The sequence below is a fragment of the Salmo salar genome, chromosome ssa14, assembly GCF_905237065.1.
Source record: "Salmo salar chromosome ssa14, Ssal_v3.1, whole genome shotgun sequence".
NCBI lineage: Eukaryota > Metazoa > Chordata > Actinopteri > Salmoniformes > Salmonidae > Salmo > Salmo salar.
The window spans coordinates 86,367,037-86,390,415 of record NC_059455.1 but is presented as its reverse complement, the minus strand read 5'-3'; the positions used below and the strand labels follow the sequence as shown (position 1 = coordinate 86,390,415).

Sequence of the window (23,379 nt, the reverse complement as noted above, 5' to 3'; positions counted from 1 at the left end):
GGGATGGAGCTAAGTACAGGCGAAAACCTGCTTCAGTCTGCTTTCTACCAGACACTGGGAGATCAACTAACCTTTCAGCAGGACAATAAGCCCGAATGTACGCTGGAGTTACCAAGACGGTGAATGTTCCTGAGCTGCCAAGTTACACTTTTGACTTATCTGCTTGAAAATATTGCACTACAGGTGTGCAAAGCTGTTATGAGGCTTACCCAAGAAGACCCAGCTGTAATCACTGCTACAGGTGATTCTAACATGTATTGACTCGGGGTGAATACTTAAGGTATGTTAGTGTTTTTATTTTTCATTCATCTTTAAAAGATATACCTTTTCTTCCACTTTGACATTACAGAGTATTTTGTGTAGGCTGTTGACAAAAAATTACAATGAAATCCATTTTAATCCCACTTTGTAACACAATATGTGAAGAAATCCAAGGAGGGTGTAGACTTCCTATAGACATACTTTTCTACAACAAAGTCAACTAAACAGAAAATGCATTAGTATTTTCATATTTATTATCAAAAGTTAAATGTTCCTCTTGCTATCTTATTAACAGTTGTTAGTTCACTTAGTTATTGGTATAGATATCTTATTTGTGATGCATTTATGAATGTGCTAAAATTAAACTTGGTACTGAAGAACCTCTGAGTAAAAATCCTGGGGCCTGTTAAGGATTATATAATGTCGCAGAACATTGAGATAGAAATGTATTGTGTAGAACAGATATGCTTGTCTGTCTGGTACGAAAGGGAATCCAGTAAGCTCTTTATTCTATTTCTATCTGCACCGTTCAAAACGTTTCACACCACTGAATACACCCCAAATTTGCAGCCTGTGGCTGTAGTACCGTCGGTGGGTCTACAGGGGGTGTCTGTCCGACAGCAGGCGACTCCTCTCCTCGTTGGTGGGGAATATTACCTCCCTCAGCCGGCCCATACGACCCCCAACACCAACATGGCCACTGGCATCCTCCACCAGGGACCTCCTCACCCGCTTGTAGACTTTATAGCGCCTGGGAGGGGAGAGAGAGGAAATGAGAGGAGGGAGAGATGGATGGGAGGGGGAGGAGGAGAGATGAGATAACAGACAGAGGGGAGCGAGATATGGAGAGAAGGGGGAGAGATGGAGAGAGGAGAGATGGAGGGTAGGGGGAGATGGGGTGGGGAAGTGAGGGAGGAGAGATGGAGGGCAGGGGGAGATGGAGGGGATGGGGGAGAGGGAGAGACGAGGAGGAGCGGACAGAGAGATGGAGGGGAGGAGGGAGAGATGTAGGGGAGGGGGATAGGGGAGAGAGATGAAGTGGGGGAGATCATGAGTAAGGGAAACTGTGCGCATGTAATACTGAGTGGCTTGACTTACTTGTAGACCATGAAGGCGATAAAGGCAAAGATGGCTACCAGAATAGCACTGGAGGAGAGGACAACCTCTGCAGCATGAGGAGCTTTAGACTCTACAAACAGATGGGGGGAGGGATGGACGGAGAGACAAAAATGTGAGGGAAATTGACAGTGATAGAGAGGTGGAATGGATCGAGGGGAGTCAAGAATCAAAGGGGGGTGGGGGGGTGGAAAGAAGTGGAGAGAGGTGGGATGAGATTAGGAGAGAAATAAACCACTTTAGTATCAGGTGTAAACTGTGCCTAAATACCATCAAACGAAACATAAACTTCAAAATTAAAATCCCATCTATGACTTTGGATTTATACACATTCACAACATTGTATCCCAAATGGCACCCTACTCCCTATATAGTGTACTACCTTGACCAGGGCCCATCCATACGGCAAACTATTCACTATATACAGTGCACAAGGAAAGTATTCAGACCACTTCATATTTCCCAAATATTGTTATGTTACAGCCTTAATCTAAAATGGATTAAAAAAAATTAAATCCTCATCATTCTCCACACAATAACTCAATAACAAAGTGAAAAAACAGGTTTTAAAATGTTTTGCAAATGTATTAAAATTAAAAAACAGAAATAACTTATTTACATAAGTATTCAGACCTTTTACTATGAGACTCGAAATTGAGCTCAGGTGCATCCTTTTTCATTTGATCATCGGGATGTTTCAACAACTTGATTTACCTGTGGTAAATTAAATTAATTGGACATGATTTGGAAATGCATACACCTGTCTACATAAGGTCCCACAGTTGACAGTGCATGTCAGATCAAAAGCCAAGTCATGAGATCGAAGGAACTGTCCGTAGAGCTCCGAGACAGGATTGTGTTGAGGCACGGATCTGGGGAAGGGTAGCAAAATATGTTCTGCAGCGTTGAAGGTCCCCAAGAACACATTGGCCTCCATCATTCTTAAATGGAAGTTTGGAACCACCAAGACTCTTCCTAGAGCTGGCCGCCCAGCCAAACTGAGCAATCGGGGGAGAAGGGTCCAAGACTCCGATGGTCACTCTGACAGAGCTCCAGAGTTCCTCCAGAAGGACAACCGTCTCTACAGCACTCAACCAATCAGGCATTTATGGTAGAGTGGGCAGACGGAAGCCACTCCTCAGTAAAAGACACATGACAGCCTGCTTGGAATTTGCCAAAAGACACCTAAAGGAATCTCAGACCATGAGAAACAAGATTCTCTGGTCTGATGAAACCAAGAATTAACTCTTTGGCCTGAATGCCAAGCGTCACGTCTGGAGGAAACCTGGCACCATCACTACAGTGAAGCATGGTGATGGCAGCATCATGCTGTAGGGATGTTTTTCAGCGGCAGGGACTGGAAGACTAGTCAGGATCAAGGGAAAGATGAACGAAGAAAAGAACAGAGAGACCCTTGATGAAAACCTGTTCCAGAGCACTCAGCACCTCAGACTGGGGAGAAGGTTCACCTTTAAAGAGGACAACAACCCTAAGCACACAGCCAAGACAACACAGGAGTGGCTTCGGGACAAGTCTCTGAATGTCCTTGACTGGCCCAGCCAGAGCCTGGACTTGAACCCGATAGAACATCTCTGGAGAGACCTGAAAATAGCTGTGCAGCGATGCTCCCCATCCAACCTGACAGACCTTGAGAGGATTTATTTTATTTATTCATTTCACCTTTATTTAACCAGGTAGGCTAGTTGAGAACAAGTTCTCATTTGCAACTGCGACCTGGCCAAGATAAAGCATAGCAATTCGACACATTCAACAACACAGAGTTACACATGGAATAAACAAAACATACAGTCAATAATACAGTAGAACAAAAGAAAACAAAAAGTCTATATACAGTGAGTGCAAATGAGGTAAGTTAAGGCAATAAATAGGCCATGGTGGTGAAGTAATTGCAATAGAGCAATTAAACTGGAATGGTAGATGTGCAGAAGATGAATGTGCAAGTAGAGATACTGGGGTGCAAAATAAATAAATACAGTATGGGGATGAGGTAGGTAGATAGATGGGCTATGTACAGGTGCAGTGATCTGTGAGCTCCTCTGACAGCTGGTGCTTAAAGCTAGTGAGGGAGATATGAGTTTCCAGCTAAAGAGATTTTTGCAGTTCGTTCCAGTCATTGGCAGCAGAGAACTGGAAGGAAAGACGACCAAAGGAGGAATTGGCTTTGGGGGTGACCAGTGAGATATACCTGCTGGAGCGCGTGCTACGAGTGGGTGCTGCTATGGTGACCAGTGAGCTGAGATAAGCCGGGGTTTTACCTAGCAGAGACTTGTAGATAACCTGTAGCCAGTGGGTTTGGCGACGAGTATGAAGCGAGGGCCAACCAACGAGAGCGTACAGGTCGCAATGGTGGGTAGTGTATGGGGCTTTGGTGACAAAACGGATGGCACTGTGATAGACTGCATCCAGTTTGTTGAGTAGAGTGTTGGAGGCTATTTTATAGATGACATCGCCGAAGTCGAGAATCGGTAGGATGGTCAGTTTTACGAGGGTATGTTTGGCAGCATGAGTGAAGGATGCTTTGTTGCGATATAGGAACCTGATTGTAGATTTAATTTTGGATTGGAGATGCTTAATGTGAGTCTGGAAGGAGAGTTTACAGTCTAACCAGACACCTAGGTATTTGTAGTTGTCCACGTATTCTAAGTCAGAGCCGTCCAGAGTAGTGATGCTGGACGGGCGAGCAGGGGCGGGCAGTGATCGATTGAATAGCATGCATTTAGTTTTACTTGCATTTAAGAGCAGTTGGAGACCACGGAAGGAGAGTTGTATGGCATTGAAGCTTGTCTGGAGGTTAGTTAACACAGTGTCCAAAGAGGGGCCAGAAGTATACAGAATGGTGTCGTCTGCGTAGAGGTGGATCAGAGAATCACCAGCAGCAAGAGCAACATCAATGATGTATACAGAGAAGAGAGTCGGCTCGAGAATTGAACCCTGTGGCACACCCATAGAGACTGCCAGAGGTCCAGACAACAGGCCCTCTGATTTGACACACTGAACTCTATCAGAGAAGTAGTTGATAAACCAGGTGAGGCAATCATTTGAGAAACCAAGGCTGTCAAGTCTGCGAATAAGAATGTGGTGATTGACAGAGTCGAAAGCCTTGGCCAGGTCAATGAATACGGCTGCAGAGTAATGTCTCTTATCAATGGTGGTTATGATGTCGTTTAGGACCGTGAGCGTGGCTGAGGTGCACCCACGACCAGCTCTGAACCCAGGTTGCATAGCGGAGAAGGTACGGTGAGATTCAAAATGGTCGGTAATCTGTTTGTTAACTTGGCTTTCGAAGACCTTAGAAAGACAGGGTAGGATAGATATAGGTCTGCAGCAGTTTGGGTCTAGAGTGTCACCCCCTTTGAAGAGGGGGATGACCGCGGCTGCTTTCCAATCTTTGGGAATCTCAGACAATACGAAAGAGAGGTTGAACAGGCTAGTAATACGGGTTGCAACAATTTCGGCAGATCATTTTAGAAAGAGAGGGTCCAGATTGTCTAGCCCGGCCGATTTGTATGGGTCCAGGTTTTGCAGCTCTTTCAGAACATCAGCTATCTGGATTTGGGTGAAGGAGAGTTTACCGGGGTAGGGGTAGCCAGGTGGAAAGCATGGCCAGCCGTAGAGAAATGCTTATTCAAATTCTCAATTATAGTGGATTTATCGGTGGTAACAGTGTTTCCTAGCCTCAGAGCAGTGGGCAGCTGGGAGGAGGTGCTCTTATTCTCCATGGACTTACAGTGTCCCAGAACTTTTTTGAGTTAGTACTACAGGATGCAAATTTCTGTTTGAAAAAGCTATCCTTAGCTTTTCTAACTGCCTGTGTATATTTGTTCCTAACTTCCCTGAAAAGTTGCATATCACGGGGGCTATTCGATGCTAATGCAGAACGCCACAGGATGTTTTTGTGCTGGTCAAGGGCAGACAGGTCTGGAGTGAACCAAGGACTATATCTATTCCTAGTTCAATTTTTTTTGAGTGGGGCATGCTTATTTAAGATGGTGAGGAAGGCACTTTTAAAGAATAGCCAGGCATCATCTACTTACGGGATGAGGTCAATGTCATTCCAGGATACCCCGGCCAGGTTGATTAGAAAGGCCTGCTCGCAGAAGTGTTTTAGGGAGCGTTTGACAGTGATGAGGGGTGGTTGTTTGGTCGCAGACCCATTACGGATGCAGGCAATGAGGCAGTGATCGCTGAGATCTTGATTGAAAACAGCAGAGGTTTATTTGGAGGGCGAGTTAGTCAGGATGACATCTATGAGGGTGCCCGTGTTTACAGATTTGGGGTTGTACCTGGTAGGTTAATTGATAATTTGTGTGAGATTGAGGGCATCAAGCTTAGATTGTAGGATGGCCGGGGTGTTAAGCATGTCCCAGTTTAGGTCACCTAGTAGCATGAGCTCAGAAGATAGATGGGGGGCAATCAATTCACATATGGTATCGAGGGCACAGCTGGGGGCAGAGGGAGGTCTATAGAAAGAGGCAACAGTGAGAGACTTGTTTCTGGAAAGGTGCATTTTTAGAAGTAGAAGCTCAAATTGTTTGGGTACAGACTTGGATAGTAATACAGAACTCTGCAGGCTATCTTTGCAGTAGATTTCAACACCGCCCCCTTTGGCAGTTCTATCTTGGTGGAAAATGTTATAGTTAGCGATGGAGATTTCACGGTTTTTGGTGGTTTTCCTAAGCCAGGATTCAGACACGGCTAAGACATCCGGGTTGGCAGAGTGTGCTAAAGCAGTGGCTCAGTTGGTAGAACATGGTGTTTGCAACGCCAGGGTTGTGGGTTCGATTCCCACGGGGGGCCAGTACGGAGGGAAAAAAAGGGGGAAAAAATGTATGAAATGAAATGTATGCATTCACTACTGTAAGTCGCTCTGGATAAGAGCGTCTGCTAAAATGACTCAAATGTAAAAAAATGTAAATGTAAAACAAACTTAGGGAGTAGGCTTCTAATGTTAACATGCATGAAACCAAGGCTTTTATGGTTACAGAAGTCAACAAATGAGAGCACCTGGGGAGTGGGAGTGAAGCTAGGCACTGCAGGACCTGGATTAACCTCTACATCACCAGAGGAACAGAGGAGAAGTAGGATAAGGGTACGGCTAAAGGCTATACGAACTGGCTGTCTGGCACGTTCGGAACAGAGAGTAAAAGGAGCAGGTTACTGGGCACGATAGCATAGATTCAAGGCATAGTGTACAGACAAAGGTAAGGTAGAATGTGAGTACATTGGAGGTAAACCTAGGCATTGAGTAATGATGAGAGAGATATAGTCTCTAGAGACGTTTAAACCAGGTGATGTCATCGCATATTTAGGAGGTGGAACAACATGGTTGGTTAAGGCATATTGAGCAGGGCTAGAGGCTCTACAGTGAAATAAGACAGTAATCACTAAGCAGGACAGTAATGGACAAGGCATATTGATATTAGAGAGAGGCATTCAGACAGTTAGCAGGCCAATGCTAACAAGCTAAGGATCTTCAGAGAAGAATGGCAGAAATACAGGTGTGCCAAGCTTGTAGCGTCATACCCAAGAAGACTCGAGGCTGTAATCGCTGTCAAAGGTGCTTCAACAAAGTACTGAGTAAAGGATCTGAATGCTTATGTAAATGTCTAATTTCAGCATTTAATATTTTATAATACTTTTTAAAAAATGTTTTAAAGAAAGTCTAAAAACATGTTTTTGCTATGTCATTATGGGGTATTGTGTGTAGATTGATGAGGGGGAAAAAACTATTTAATCCATAAAAAAAATAAGGCTGTAATGTAAGAAAATTGGGGAAAAGTCCTGGGGTCTGAATACTTTCCGAATTGACTGTAGGGTGCCATTTGGGACTCAACTTGAATAAGACCCCAGGGTCTAGCCCTGTGACCTACTGGGTGTGTCAGGGTCAGTGTTGCTTATGGTGATGGTGGTGGTGGTGGTGAGGGCCAGACTGCTGGCGTCCTCCAGGGTGATGTTGACACAGTAGGTCCCTGGCTCCAGGAAGGTCCTCCGCAGGCGCACCTTGCACTCCGACGACGGGGGCACATCATCACACACGATGTTCCTCACCTGGTGGCAAGAGGGGTCCGAGACGATGGTGCAGGCTAAGGTGGGAGTGCTGGGGGAGAGGAGGAGAGAGGAGGGTGATTATGGTAGATGGATGGGGCAACTATGGAGTGGTTTGTGGGTTAATATTCATTACAAATGACATTTTTCACTAGTCCAAAAACATGTCTGAGGGTTGCCATAGCCACATCCAACTGTGTTCCACTCACCTGCCCAGGCACTTGACCAGGAAGCTGATGTCAGTGTTGGTGACCTTGGCAGCAGACACGTCCACGATCCGATTGGCTGGCTGGCTGTTGATTAAGTGCTTGGGTTCTGTGATTGGGTAAGGCATGGATGGAGTGATTAAAACACGCTTGGATTGAATACTTTTCACAACGGGGCAAATACTAACTTCCACTCCCATTGATATCAATGCATGATTAAGTGAACATTTGTGTAGACATTGGGCAGTGGAACTTAGTACTTGCCCCTATGAGAGTGTTTACGGACAAAATGGCACCCTATTCCCTATATAGGGCACTACTTTGACCAGAGACATATGGGCCTTATGGGCCCCAAAGTAGTGCACTATAAATGGAATATGATGCCATTTGAGACGCACAATATCCTCATCCACCCACCAATAATGGTGATGTTGGTCTGGAAGGTTCCGTAGAAGTAGCGGAAGCAGTCATTGGCTGCCAAATGTGCGTGGCGGAGCTGGGCCATGGGGGTGGGGCCAGTAGGCAGGGACATGGGGGTGGGGCCAGCCGGCAGGGACATTGGGGTAGGGCCAGTAGGCAGGGACATGGGGGTGGGGCCAGCTAACAAGAACTGGGCAAAAAGTTGTATCGGGTTGAACAGCGCCAAGGTCACGTCAGCAACCGTTGGGGGGAGGGGCTCTGTTGTCGGGAAGCCTGTAGTCATAGGAACAGGTGTGTTGGAGGCGGGTCTGGCAGTGGTGACTGGCACTGGAAACGAGACAGTGGAATTTGGACAGTTTATGTCAGCTGAATAGAACTAAACTCAGAAGAGAAAACACTTCCTCATACACTCTGGCAGACACTTCTATTCAACGCACATTACAGAGGTCATTCTTACCAAAACCATGGGTTGTCTCCATTTTGCGAGTGATGGCGTGAGTGCCAGGGGGAGGTGTGTGGGCCGCTGAAGGAGAGAAAAAGAGAGATATGACATAACGCTTCGAAGACGGACATGGGGCTGCAGTGCAATCAGTTAAAACAACATTCCCCCAATGGTGCATACCTTATTCCAGGCTGGAGTGCCAGTAGTATGGTGAAAGATGGAGCTCATTAGTGTGTACTATGTACTTCTAGGTTTGTGTACCTGCAATATCCACTGAAGTGAAGTGTGTGACTCAAGTGTGCTTACCTGTAGTTTGCGTGGGCGGAGGACATGGGATCTTGAACGCTGCCTCCACCCTCAGCTTCACGTTGACATCTCCAACCGCACTGTAGGAGTGAGTGGCTACGTTGCTATGGGTGACCAGCTGGTTGCCGTCCTTGAAGTCCCAGATGTAGTTGACAGCGTCTGCGGTTTTCAGGTAGTTACTGGGGTCGTGAACCGACACACTGAACACAACGTCCTCGCCACGCACAAATACGCTGTCCGACAGGTTGGCTGATGCCTTCTGGGAAATATTCACAGTCACTGGGATCTTGTCTGTGGATGGGTAAAGGTTAACGAGAAACACTCAGACATGACACATCCGTTCATCTATACATTCATCTATCTGTATCCAGTGCTTCATTTGTAAATCGGGAGGTCCCGGAACACATAGCGTGCGTTTGTTAATCTGGGGGAGGTATGAGGTCCCGGAACACATAGGGTGCGTTTGTTAATCTAGGGGAGGTATGAGGTCCCGGAACACATAGGGTGCGTTTGTTAATCTGGGGGAGGTATGAGATCCCGGAACCTCATACCCGGGACCTCGATCCCGGGACCTCATACCTCCCCCAGATTAACAAACGCACCGTTTGTTAATCTGGGGGAGGTATGAGGTCCCGGAACACATAGGGTGCAACTACAGACCAGTATCCCTTCTTTCTTTTCTCTCCAAAACTCTTGAACGTGCCGTCCTTGGCCAGCTCTCTTGCCATCTCTCTCAGAATAATCAGTCAAGTTTCAAGACTGGGCATTCAACTGAGACTGCTCTTCTCTGTGTCACGGAGGCTCTCCGCACTGCTAAAGCTAACTCTCTCTCCTCTGCTCTCATCCTTCTAGACCTATCTGCTGCCTTTGATACTGTGAACCATCAGATCCTCCTCTCCACCCTCTCTGAGCTGGGCATCTCCGGCGCGGCCCACGCTTGGATTGCGTCCTACCTGACAGGTCGCTCCTACCAGGTGGCGTGGCGAGAATCTGTCTCCGCACCACGTGCTCTCACCACTGGTGTCCCCCAGGGCTCTGTTCTAGGCCCTCTCCTATTCTCGCTATACACCAAGTCTCTTGGCTCTGTCATATCCTCACATGGTCTCTCCTATCATTGCTATGCAGACAACACACAATTAATCTTCTCCTTTCCCCCTTCTGACAACCAGGTGGCGAATCGCATCTCTGCATGTCTGGCAGACATATCAGTGTGGATGACGGTTCACCACCTCAAGCTGAACCTCGGCAAGACGGAGCTGCTCTTCCTCCCGGGGAAGGACTGTCCGTTCCATGATCTCGCCATCACGGTTGACAACTCCCTTGTGTCCTCCTCCCAGAGTGCTAAGAGCCTCGGCGTGACCCTGGACAACACCCTGTCGTTCTCCACTAACATCAAGGCGGTGACCCGATCCTGTAGGTTCATGCTCCACAACATTCGCAGAGTACGACCCTGCCTCACACAGGAAGCGGTGCAGGTCCTAATCCAGGCACTTGTCATCTCCCGCCTGGATTACTGCAACTCGCTGTTGGCTGGGCTCCCTGCCTGTGCCACTAAACCCCTACAACTCATCCAGAACGCCGCAGCCCGTCTGGTGTTCAACCTTCCCAAGTTCTCTCACGTCACCCCGCTCCTCCGCTCTCTCCACTGGCTTCCAGTTGAAGCTCGCATCCGCTACAAGACCATGGTGCTTGCCTACGGCAGCTCCGTACCTTCAGGCTCTGATCAGACCCTACACCCAAACAAGGGCACTGCGTTCATCCACCTCTGGCCTGCTCGCCTCCCTACCTCTGAGGAAGCACAGTTCCCGCTCAGCCCAGTCAAAACTGTTCGCTGCTCTGGCACCCCAATGGTGGAACAAGCTCCCTCACGACGCCAGGACAGAGGAGTCAATCACCACCTTCCGGAGACACCTGAAACCCCACCTCTTTAAGGAATACCTGGGATAGGATAAAGTAATCCTTCTAACCCCCCCCCGGCTATGGAACCCTGACCTGTTCACCGGACGTGCTTGTTGCACCCTCGACAACTACTATGATTATTATTATTTGACCATGCTGGTCATTTATGAACATTTTAACATCTTGACCATGTTCCGTTATAATATCCACCCGGCACAGCCAGAAGAGGACTGGCCACCCCTCATAGCCTGGTTCCTCTCTAGGTTTCTTCCTAGGTTTTTGCCTTTCTAGGGAGTTTTTCCTAGGGAGTTTTTCCTAGCCACCGTGCTTCTTTCACATGCATTGCTTGCTGTTTGGGGTTTTAGGCTGGGTTTCTGTACAGCACTTTGAGATATCAGCTGATGTACGAAGGGCTATATAAATACATTTGATTTGATTTGATTTGATAGGGTGCGTTTGTTAATCTGGGGGAGGTATGAGGTGCCGGAACACATAGGGTGCGTTTGTTAATCTGGGGGAGGTATGAGGTCCCGGAACACATAGGGTGCGTTTGTTAATCTGGGGGAGGTATGAGGTACTGGAACACATTGAGAAAAAAAAGTGACAAACTCCACATAGCACCGCAGCAGACAGAGTAAACAGCCAAGTAGCCTATTGGTGGTGAAATGGACAGCACTCTCCAAGGTGCTGATTAATTCAAAGCATTTTAGACGTCACTGCAGTAAGCCCACACACTTGAGTTTAGCTGTGGGGCTTACACAAGTCCGAAATTCTTATAGCCTCATTTTCTAGACATCAATGTACTGCGACATTTACGTCACTGTAGAACACACGTCATATGCATATGCACACACACTCAGCTGTGGGGCTTACAACACCCGAATGTCATATAATTTCCAAGATATCAATGTCGCAGTAGAGCAAATATCACAATATCAGAATGAAACTTCAAATAAAATAAATGAATATAGGCTACAGCAGAGCACACATATGAGAATATATAGGCCTCCTGCCTATGTGAAAACATGAAGTACATATTCAGATTAACTTCACAGTACAAAACAAGTTTGTAAAAAAAACATTTTCCTCCCTTAGTTTTCAAAACATCCCACAATGCCTTTCCCCATGTCAAGTCCATTTAACTCCTGACAGTCAATTTCTTGCTCAAAGCCATGAGCAGGCCTGTGGCTGTAACGTTTAGCCTCCTTCTAAGGCTGTTTGGATGATGTGTAAGAGAGACTATACTATGCCTGCGTTCCAATCAGCAAAATCCTTGACTCCCTACGGCTAGTCAGAATTGATTGAATAAGTGAAAGCAAAGTGCTAAAGCTCCACCTGACTAAGGGCTTGGTGTATATGGGGAAGGGCTTGGTGTCCTATAAGATGTATATGGGGAGGGGCTTGGTGTCCTATAAGATGTACAAGGGGAGGGGCTTGGTGTCCTATAAGATGTACAAGGGGAGGGGCTTGGTGTCCTATAAGATGTATATGGGGAGGGGCTTGGTGTCCTATAAGATGTATATGGGGAAGGGGCTTGGTGTCCTATAAGATGTATATGGGGAAGGGGCTTGGTGTCCTATAAGATGTATATGGGGAAGGGCTTGGTGTCCTATAAGATGTATATGGGGAAGGGGCTTGGTGTCCTATAAGATGTACATAGGGGAAGGGGCTTGGTGTCCTATAAGATGTATATGGGGAAGGGGCTTGGTGTCCTATAAGATGTACATAGGGGAGGGGCTTGGTGTCCTATAAGATGTATATGGGGAAGGGCTTGGTGTCCTATAAGATGTATATGGGGAAGGGCTTGGTGTCCTATAAGATGTATATGGGGAAGGGCTTGGTGTCCTATAAGATGTATATGGGGAGGGGCTTGGTGTCCTATAAGATGTATATGGGGAAGGGCTTGGTGTCCTATAAGATGTATATGGGGAAGGGGCTTGGTGTCCTATAAGATGTACAAGGGGAGGGGCTTGGTGTCCTATAAGATGTATATGGGGAAGGGCTTGGTGTCCTATAAGATGTATATGGGGAAGGGCTTGGTGTCCTATAAGATGTATATGGGGAAGGGCTTGGTGTCCTATAAGATGTATATGGGGAAGGGGCTTGGTGTCCTATAAGATGTATATGGGGAAGGGCTTGGTGTCCTATAAGATGTATATGGGGAAGGGCTTGGTGTCCTATAAGATGTATATGGGGAAGGGCTTGGTGTCCTATAAGATGTATATGGGGAAGGGCTTGGTGTCCTATAAGATGTATATGGGGAAGGGCTTGGTGTCCTATAAGATGTATATGGGGAAGGGCTTGGTGTCCTATAAGATGTATATGGGGAAGGGCTTGGTGTCCTATAAGATGTATATGGGGAAGGGCTTGGTGTCCTATAAGATGTATATGGGGAAGGGCTTGGTGTCCTATAAGATGTATATGGGGAAGGGCTTGGTGTCCTATAAGATGTATATGGGGAAGGGCTTGGTGTCCTATAAGATGTATATGGGGAAGGGCTTGGTGTCCTATAAGATGTATATGGGGAAGGAAGAATAGTAGATGGGAGGAAGCAAGGTTGCTGATTGAGACACGTGATGCTTGGAGAGTAGACATGAAGTGTATACAGCGGACTCACCTGTGACAAAGAAGACGGCTTTGTCGGTGGCCAGGGGGCTGTACTTCCTGCGCTCACGTTTCCTGTACACCATGACCTCCATCAGCTCTGCCCCCAGAATGATGTCACTGGTGTTCACTGTCAGGGTGGAGGAGGAGCCATCACATGTCTCAGAGTACTGACCTGGGGGAGGGAGAGAGAAGGGAAGGAGAGAATGGAGGGAGGGAGGGAGGGAGGGAGGGAGGGAGGGAGGGAGGGAGGAAGGAAGGAGAGATTGAGGGAGGGAGGGAGGAATCAGAGTGCAGAAAGAGTTTGAGTAATAGCAGATCTCCATCTCTAAGCACCTGCCTCCTCACCTTTAATAGAGCTCATCTAATCAATCAAATTCAATCATCCACCGATGTGGCGGATGAAACCCCAAACAGCAAGCAATGCAGATGTAGAAGCACGGTGGCTAGGAAAAACTCCCTAGAAAGGCAGGAACCTAGAAATAAACCTAAAGAGGAAGCAGGCTCTGAGGGGTGGCCAGTCCTCTTCTGGCTGTGCCGGGTGGAGACTATAACAGAAGATGGCCAAGATGTGCAAGCGTTCATAGATGACCTGCAGGGTCAAATGATAATAATCACATTGGTTGTAGAGGGATGCAACAGGTCAGCACCTCAGGAGTAAATGTTAGTTGGCTTTTCATAGCCGAGCATTCAGAGCATTCAGGTCGAGACAGCAGGTGCGGTAGAGAGAGAGAGAGTCCGGTGAACAGGTCAGGGTTCCATAGCCGCAGGCAGAACAGTTGAAACAGGAGCAGCAGCACAACCAGGTGGACTGGGGACAGCAAGGAGTCATCAGGCCAGGTAGTCCTGAGGCATGGTCCTAGGGCTCAGGTCCTCCAGGAGGACAGGGAGAGGGACATTGTGCATGTATCTGTGTGTTTGTTTATGACTGTGTGCATGTCTATGCGTAATTGACTGTGTTTGAGTGAGACTCTTACCCATGGAGTGCCATACGTAGACGTAGCCCTTGTGTCTCCAGTCGTTGCTCTGAGGGAAGGGTTTCCCGTCTGGGAAGACGTTACATCTCTTCAGGTCAGTACACTTTCCAAAGCCGTAGTCATCTAGCCAGGAGGTCCAGTTAAACACATAGCCAGTCTTAAGCTGACTGTTAGCTGACCAGGGCAGTGGAGGGGAGAATTACAGTCAATTCACAGAATGTAGTACACCCTAGCCTATTTCATGTCTCAATGTTGAGTTATTCAGTTTTTGTGAATGCTTAATTGCTAACTGTATAATGAACTTGTTATCAGCTGTCGTGGTGTTGTAAAGTGTGTGTGTGTGTGTGTGTGTGTGTGTGTGTGTGTGTGTGTGTGTGTGTGTGTGTGTGTGTGTGTGTGTGTGTGTGTGTGTGTGTGTGTGTGTGTGTGTGTGTGTGTGTGTGTGTGTTTTATGTGCAGGGGCGTACTTAGTGATTTCACAATCCCCAAGTGAAGAACAGACTATGGGAAGCGGACAGTACTACATAGAGCCATGGCTACATGGAACTCTATTCCACATCAGGTAACTGATGCAAGCAGTAGAATCAGAATTTAAAAACAGATAGAAATCCACCTTATGGAACAGAGGGGACTGTGAAGAGACACACAGGCACACACATACAGTTGAAGTCGGAGGTTTACATACACTGAGGTTGGAGTCATTAAAACTCGTTTTTCAACCACTCCACAAATTTCATCTTAACAAACTATAGTTTTGGCAAGTCGATTAAGACATCTACTTTGTGCATGACACAAACAATTTTTCATACCGCTCAGGAAGGAGACGCGTTCTGTCTCCTAGAGATTAACGTACTTTGGTGCGAAAATTGCAAATCAATCCCAGAACAACAGCAAAGGACCTTGTGAAGATGCTGGAGGAAACAGGTACAAAGGTATTGATATTCCACAGTAAAATGAGTCCTATATCGACATAACCTGAAAGGCTGCTCAGCAAGGAAGAAGCCACTGCTCCAAAACCGCCATAAAAGGGCCAGACTACGGTTTGCAACTGCACATGGGGACAAAGATTGTACGTTTTGGAGAAATGTCCTCTGGTCTGATGAAACAAAAATAGAACTGTTTGGCCATAATCACCATCGTTATGTTTGGAGGAAAAAGAGGGAAGCTTGCTAGCCGAAGAACACCATCCCAACCGTGAAGCACAGGGGTGGCAGCATCATGTTGTGGGGGTGCTTTGCTGCAGGAGGGACTGGTGCACTTCACAAAATAGGTTCACAAAATAGATGGCATCATGAGGCAGGAAAATTATGTGCATATATTGAAGCAACATCTCAAGACATCAGTCAGGAAGTTAAAGCTTGGTCGCAAATGGGTCTTCCAAATGGACAATGACCCGAAGCATACTTCCAAAGTTGTGGCAAAATGGCTTAAGGACAACAAAGTCAAGGTATTGGAGTGGCTATCACAAAGCCCTGACCTCAAGCCTACAGAAAAGTTGCGGGCAGAACTGAAAAAGCGTGTGCGAGGAAGGAGGCCTACAAACCTGACTCAGTTACACCAGCTCTGTCAGGAGGAATGGGCCAGAATTCACCCAACTTATTGTGGGAAGCTTGTGGAAGGCTACCCGAAACATTTGACCCAAGTTAAACAATTTAAAGGCAATGCTACCAAATACTAATTGAGTGTATGTAAACTTCTGACCCACTTGGAATGTGATGAAAGAAATAAAAGCTGAAATAAATCATTCTCTCAACTATTATTCTGACATTTCACATTCTTAAAATAAAGTTGTGATCCTAACTGACCTAAGACAGGGAATTTTTACTAGGATTAAATGTCAGGAATTGTGAAAAACAGAGTTTAAACGTATTTGGCTAAGGTGCATGTAAACTTCCGACTTCAACTACACACGATACCTCACACACTCTACACATAGGTAGACATGGATTTTGTAATGTAGATATGTGGTAGTAGAGTAGTGGCCTGAGAGAACACACTTGATGTGTTGTGAAAAGTTTTATAAAATGTAATGTAATATTTTTATTGTATCTAACTGCCTTAATGTTGCAGGTCCCCAGGAAGAGTATTTGCTGCCTTGGCAGAAACTAATGGAGATCCTTAATAAATACAATACAATTTGGAGGCCCCAGGCAGAGGCCAGACCGAGGACACACTGAGGCACGTGCACACATTTTGAAAATGGGTTTTGTCATAGACATTTAATTTAACTGTAAAAATGTATGACCTTTTAATGTGCCATGAACACAACCAGCTTTCAGCTGATTTTCAAACAAATCACTTCAAAAAGTAGGTTACCTTTGCACGTTCTTCCAAAATAATTGCAGGATCCGAACAGTGCACTGTGTATCCGCCAACTTTCCAACTTTCCTTCAATTCGCAAGTGGCTGAAACTATCTCACAGGAGAACGCATCCTAGTGAGCGAAACAACGCCCCTCTCTCTTACTATGTGTAGCCCATGTATCTGATGCTGTCTGGCTGAAAATAGTATGACATACCAGTATGACATACCACTCAGTATCAGATACATGGGCTATACATACCCCACTGAGCACAGACACAAATTCAACGTCTATTCTACCTTTGTTCAACGTAATTTCATTGAAATGATCTGGAACATTGATTCAACAAGTGTGTGCCCAGTGGGACATGTCCTCTGCCTCGATGACTATGGCAGTATTATCAGCAGCACCTTATTATCAGCAGTACATGTCGTTTTACTAAAGAACTTAGGTAATTTTACTGTTAAAAATTACATCTTTCTGTTTCTTCTCATTGCTGCAACTTAATCTCAGTGACAGTCACGTTTGCAATCATATCGCGTGAAACAATGCACGGGAACTCTGTCGGGATGGAATAGTCCTTTATTATGAACCAGTCCGTGGGTGATTAATGACACTTTCTAATATTAGGAGTAAAACTCGAGCGGAGCATGGGGGGGGGTCTCATGGGGCCGCTTGATGATGAGAGGCCTGAGGTAATTACCTATTGCTCCTCATGGTAAGTCCACCACTGTGAATGTGTGTGTCTGTGTGTCTGGGTTTGTTCAGGCTAGGTGTGTGGTGTGTGTCTCTGGGTGGGAGTGTGTGGGTTTGTTTGTGCTAGGTGTGTGTGTGGGTGTGTTGTGACAGTGCGTGTGTAGAGTGGTTTGTGGGAAGCACCTGAGGCCTCCAGCTCCATACCATCTGGACAGCGCTCATCCCACACCAGCTCCCCGTTGGTGTCCTCCTTCTGACATGGCGGGTACTCTAGCTTGGCAGTGAATGACACCATAGAACCTTTGATTGCTGGACTGTCGCTGGTCAGGCGTACTTTGACGGGCTTACCTGGATCCAGAGGTGAAATTAGTTGATAAATGTTGTAATGTTTTAAAGTGAGAACGTTATAAACTTTCTTCGCATAATTTAACAAGGTCGCTGGTGGTGCTCACCTTTTCTCCGCGTTAGTTCCTTGGGACCAAAGGGTGGGTAGATATAGTCATCCCACGGGTTGCTGTCTGGGTTCCAACCGGGGATCGGCGGGAACTTCATCGACAATGAATGCTTGTGAGGGAACATGTCCCGGTAAACTGATAGAAAGAGGAAGAGAGAGAGAGGTACAATTTTGTTTTAAGACTTAGGCCTATAGATTTATGGTTAAAATTGCGCTTTTAAAAACTTTGGAAAATCTATCTAATGTGAGAGCCCTAATGTAAGTGTATCGTGTTAATTCGTTGAAAAAAAGCCTATTACCTTAACCATAATAAACTGTAATATTCTGGATATTGACTGACGAGTTCAATAGATTTTGTTTAAAGTCGTGTTATATACTGAATAAAAGTAGCCTTTGGAAAATGCAGAAGACAGATCTCCAAGTGCATGCGCGTAAATGGTGTAATTGGGCTCATGGGACTGTGACTGACAGGACAAGCGCACAGACGCTGGCAACGCAATAACAACTCGCGCTTCTCTGAAATTCTTATGAGATGAGCAAGGTCAGAAGAAAACAATTAAAGGAGCGTTGCCTTTTCCTTGTAAAGGATAATTAGAAAACCACAGGGTAAACTGAGAAAAAGGCATATAAATGTAAATTATTTCGACCTATAGTTATTTGAAATACTTGACTGAGTGCATTAATAAACCTTTACAGGCTGAAAATGACAAATGTAAAACAAACCGCATAGCAATTATCAATTAACAATGTAAAAAGTATTCCTATATCATTTTAGTTATTCATTTGCCAAAACCTAATACGTCATCTGCATCCTATACCGCAAACTTGATTGATGGGTAGAGCTAAAACCCAAAAAGCTAACAAAAATGTACTTACTTTTGAGTCCATTTGCTTGAGAAACGAAAACAGTGCAAGCCAGAACACACACATAATGTAAAGCTCCCATTTCGACTTGAATAAAAAGCTGCACCTGTAATATCCACAAAACCCCAAAGATAGTTGCTCCTCACGCAGACCCCACCAAAAACAGAACTGCACACACACGTATTCTCCCTTTCTTCCCCCGCGTGCCCCGAGTTCCATAATTTAATACAGGGCTGCATGCACGCGCAAACATGTGATGTTGATAACAAGACGCATCTCATCCTTCATTAGGTCGCGAGCCTCATGTGGACCGTCTCAGTCCCCACCCCCTCTGCTCTGTCCTGTCTCTTACACTTGAAACACCTAAAAAACGTCTCATGTTCTCTCGTCACCTAAACAACAACATAAATAATAATTTACCAGTATCCAGGAAGTGGAAGAATACTTGGAGGTCTGAAAGGGTAGAAGCTATACGCATGGAGTCCAAATCCTAGTCCAATTTGGTAGTTTTCAGAAGACTCCAGACGTGAACAAATTAGGATTTGTCTGGCTAAAAGGCCTATAGCCAGGTCTGGATTTGTATGAAGCATCGAAATTCAATGAAATAGAGACCCAAGCTATTTCACGAGTTATTGTAAAAATTAAAATATCGAATATTATTTTATCAAAATATTCACATATTCTACATAAAGCCTATTTTCAATCATGACAGTTCCTGTACATCTTGATCAAACAGAGCCTATTAATTTGAATTTTGCCTTATTACCGAGTTTTTTTTATTGATGCAGATAATATTTTCGAAATAGAGTATTGTGTTGTTCAAATCCTAACCATTTTTAAACAAAACTCAATAACAATTTAGGTAAAACTTCAAAAGAAAACATATTTCGATAGGCTAATAAATACATATTTGTTTAGGCCTATAGCCTTTTCCTTAAAGCCACATTCCTGTTGAAATGCTGCCTTTACGCACAAATTGCATAATCAAATAAATAACTTTATTCAACGTATAGCTGACGAATTTTACAGCATAGGTCTTGGGACATTGTCATCTAAAAAATGAGGAACTTTTCTCTTCTCCCAAATTCATGTCAACGCAGCGGTATAGGTCTATACTGCCCTATACAAACCGGAAGGTGTGCGGTTATCTTATGACGCGCGAGCCGTCTCGTTAACTCAGCCCAACCTGTGACGATCATCGTGACCGGCCATCAGTCTGCTGTCACGAGAACAGCTCCAGCGAGTGCAAAAACAAGGCAATGATAAATCTGTCATGTAACCTACAGTTGGCTAGCCTATTGGTCTTCACAAATATATTATTTCGATTCTTATCAAAAGTGTGTTTTATTTAATAAAAAACGGCTGCAATTTGTTATGACATTTTGAGTAGTGCAGGGATTCTTTCTGTTAGCTACAAGTAGCTACAATTCTGTATTGTTTAGTGAGAAAATACTGGATTATCATGAGAGTAGCCTAACAGGCACGTGGGAGGCATATCAATGACAGGTGGTAAAGATGATTGGGTAAACCAGTGAAGTTGAGAACGCTGCTATACCTGTTCTAGCCGATATAGTCAATCATTTTGGTCCTGCCATCACGTGGTGCTGTTTGATGAATCCTAATGATAATTTAATAACATTGTTTTTGACAAACTAACCATCTATACAATCGAATTGGCCTATACTGTACCTCCCCTTTGTCAGACTCAATGGGTCATATTCAATCAATCCAAATCAGGCACTGGGTTCCTGTATGACAAAAAAAAACATTATTGCTCTGAGAATTCATATTTGGGTTCATTAAATTAAAACACATATAACACCATTTGTGAAAACAATTCAAATGAATGATACAATTTCTCACTCCAAAATAACGTGTTTACTATTGTCACGCCTATGCCCACTCCTGTGCTTCTAACCACCGGCCCTGGCAATCTTCATTACGCACACCTGGACTTCCTCATCACCTTGATTACCTTCCCTTTATTTAGCCCTCAGTAGTCTCAGTCATCAGGCAGTCTTGGTTTGTTTTCATTCATGTTCTGTATGCTTCTCATGTTTTGTTAATCTGCATTCTTTATTATTAAACTCACCTTCTGCACCTGCGTACATACTACCAGTCAGAAGTTTTAGAACACCTACTCATTCAAGGGTTTTTCTTCATTTTTTTATATTTTCTACATTGTAGAATAATAGTGAAGACATCAAAACTATGAAATAACACATATGGAATCATGTAGTAACCGAAAAAGTGTTAAACAAATCATAATATATTTTATATTTGAGATTCTTTAAATAGCCACCCTTTGCCTTAATAACAGCTTTGTACACGCTTAGCATTCTCTCAACCAGCTTCATGAGGAAGTCATACGGAATGCATTTCATTTAACAGGTGTGCCTTTGTAACAGATGTTGATCGTACTCTCCTTGCATTGTGTTTTGTCCAAATAAATCACCCCAGCCAGCGGTCCCAGTTGAGCATTATTTATTATCTGCTGTTGTTAAATAGGAAACAGCACGTTAGTTGTGCAGGGCTTGATGATGTTGATGGCTGTCGATGGTAAAATCCCTTGCATCACATTTTCATACTGGGACTAAACAAAATACAAAAATACAATACAAAATATAACATGTGTAAATACCTGTTGTTAAATAGGAAACAGCACTTTAGTTGTGCAGGGCTTGATGATGTTGATGGCTGTCGATGGTAAAATCTGTAGCATGAAAACAACTGTGTTAGCAGTGGGTTTATGTGACCAGCATGCTAGCTAACACACTTATATACAGCAATCATATACCAAAGCACATCCCAGAAAGCCCCTCAATCCCTAACAGGTACCATATACCCACACATGCAAATCCCTTGCATCACATTTTCATACTGGGGAGACCTGACGTTCGGGATCTCCCCCTATCTGCAGGCGGGGCCAATCACAACACGCATTATTGTCATTGTAATTGAACCAACCAATAAGAATGCTTGAACATTAAATACACCTTTCTTTAGAGGCAAGTGGAAACATAACCAACCCTGCTACATTCTCCCCTGCTGAATTACACTTGCATACTATAAAGAAACAAAACAGCTGTTATCAAGCCAAAGGGTGGCTATTTGTAGAATCTCAAATATAAAATGTTTTTGTTTAACACTTTTTTGGTTACTACATGATTGCATATGTGTTATTTCACAGTTTTGATGTCTTCACTATTATTCTACAATGTAGAAAATAGTCAAAATAATGAAAAACCGTTGAATGAGTCGGTGTTCTAAAACTTTTGACCGGTAGTGTACGTGACAACTATCTGCTTTTGATGGCCTGGTTGATAAGCACAAATGAACATGTGACCATCTGAGATGTCCTATCAATTAGAGAGTTTAACAAGAGACACCAGTTTGGACCACTGACTGACCCATGTCTGCCTTGTCACATGACATTAGGACAGCAAACGATTTCTACACTCAATAGAAATATTCGGAAGGTGCGTGGAGGGAGAGGGAGAGGGAGAGGGAGAGAGAGAGAGAGAGAGAAAGAGAGAAAGAGAGAGAGAGAGAGAGAACATTCACTCTCTGGCTCTCACTCACTCAATACTCTACCAGTACATTGAATAAACAACTGAATATCTGCAGTATTTATATTCTCTCTCTCATTTTAATTTCTCTGTAGTTTACTTGCAGATTGATGACTGTCATGAGCCAACTGTGGAGTCCAGACATGCTGGTGACCGCAGGATCACGATCAACAACCCTGAGTCCAGCAACCAGATAAAGTCTCCATGCCTTTGCTTGCTTAAATTCAGTAGGAGTGGGGTGTGGGGTGGGTGTGTGTGTGTGGGGGGGGGGGGTACTGTAGCGTTCGATGTATGACTTGTACACTTTACATAGTGGTGAAAACCTCCTTAGTTTTTTAAAATCGCTCTGGTACTGTTTTAACAAGTATGTGGTACATTTTCACAACTCTTAGTACAAAACTCCAAACTGGTAACACTTGTGACACAGCCAGTCTTTCATTGAAAACCTTTCATTGTGCATTCATTTGGATTGTAAACATATCGCACCACACAACCATTCATTTAAAATCAAAGTTTATTGTGAAATGTAATGTGACATTGGTTTATTCACCAGAACACAACATAATGATGTCTTTACAATTGATTATTTTTAACTCCCAGTTAATCCAATAGCAAACAATGCAAGATACGCGTTTCAAATCCCCCTTAGAGGTGCTGAAAGGAACACAGTCCTGTGAATAGCAGATTACAGTTTTCACATTAGGCAATACACTTACATTACCCCAAAAAATTTACAGAAAATCTATCATATCTATCCAACATGTATTCCATGAAAACGTCCTCTACAATCATTCATGCAAATAAAAACAATGAATTTTCAGATATAATTGCAACATACTGTCTAATCAAATGTGAGAAATGAAATGAATGAAAATAAAACATGGCATGGTGAATCCAAGCTTGACATTTGTCTGCATCGCAGGAGGTTGGTGGCACCTTCATTGGGGAGGATGGGCTCGTGGTAATGGCTGGAACAGAATGAGTGGAATGGTATCAAATACATCAAACACATGGTTTCCATATTCGGCCTGCAATTCCTCCTACCACACCATGATGGTAGGCCTACATCCTACCACACCATGATGGTAGGTCTACCTCCTACCACACCATGATGGTAGGCCTACCTCCTACCACACCAAGATGGTAGGTCTATGTCCTACCACACCATGATGGTAGGCCTTCGTCCTACCACACCATG

General features: G+C 44.6%; 1 protein-coding gene across 2 annotated transcripts; it reads right to left on the bottom strand.

Moving 5' to 3' along the window:
* Positions 1-275: 275 nt before the first annotated feature.
* LOC100380457 (glycoprotein (transmembrane) nmb) lies at positions 276-18,842 on the bottom strand. 2 transcript variants are annotated; one of them, XM_014142929.2, is made up of 12 exons: positions 18,625-18,842; positions 17,747-17,884; positions 17,478-17,642; positions 14,298-14,471; positions 13,334-13,495; positions 8,818-9,108; positions 8,527-8,592; positions 8,067-8,396; positions 7,653-7,758; positions 7,269-7,495; positions 1,360-1,450; positions 276-1,012 (listed from the first exon to the last, which is right to left on the bottom strand). In XM_014142929.2, exons 1-12 carry the CDS (start codon positions 18,692-18,694, stop codon positions 859-861), a joined length of 1,974 nt encoding a protein of 657 aa, XP_013998404.1. In that variant the 5' UTR covers positions 18,695-18,842; the 3' UTR covers positions 276-858.
* Between the last annotated feature and the right edge of the window lie 4,537 nt (positions 18,843-23,379).

Bases quoted from the DNA above. Each gene is read 5' to 3' on its own strand.
- LOC100380457 (XM_014142929.2), bottom strand. From the start codon at position 18,694: ATGGGAGCTTTACATTATGTGTGTGTTCTGGCTTGCACTGTTTTCGTT. The intron at 17,643-17,746 runs GTGAGCACCACC...CTCTGGATCCAG, and splicing joins GGAACTAACGCGGAGAAAAG to GTAAGCCCGTCAAAGTACGC. The intron at 8,397-8,526 runs GTAAGAATGACC...TCTCGTTTCCAG, and splicing joins GGAGACAACCCATGGTTTTG to TGCCAGTCACCACTGCCAGA.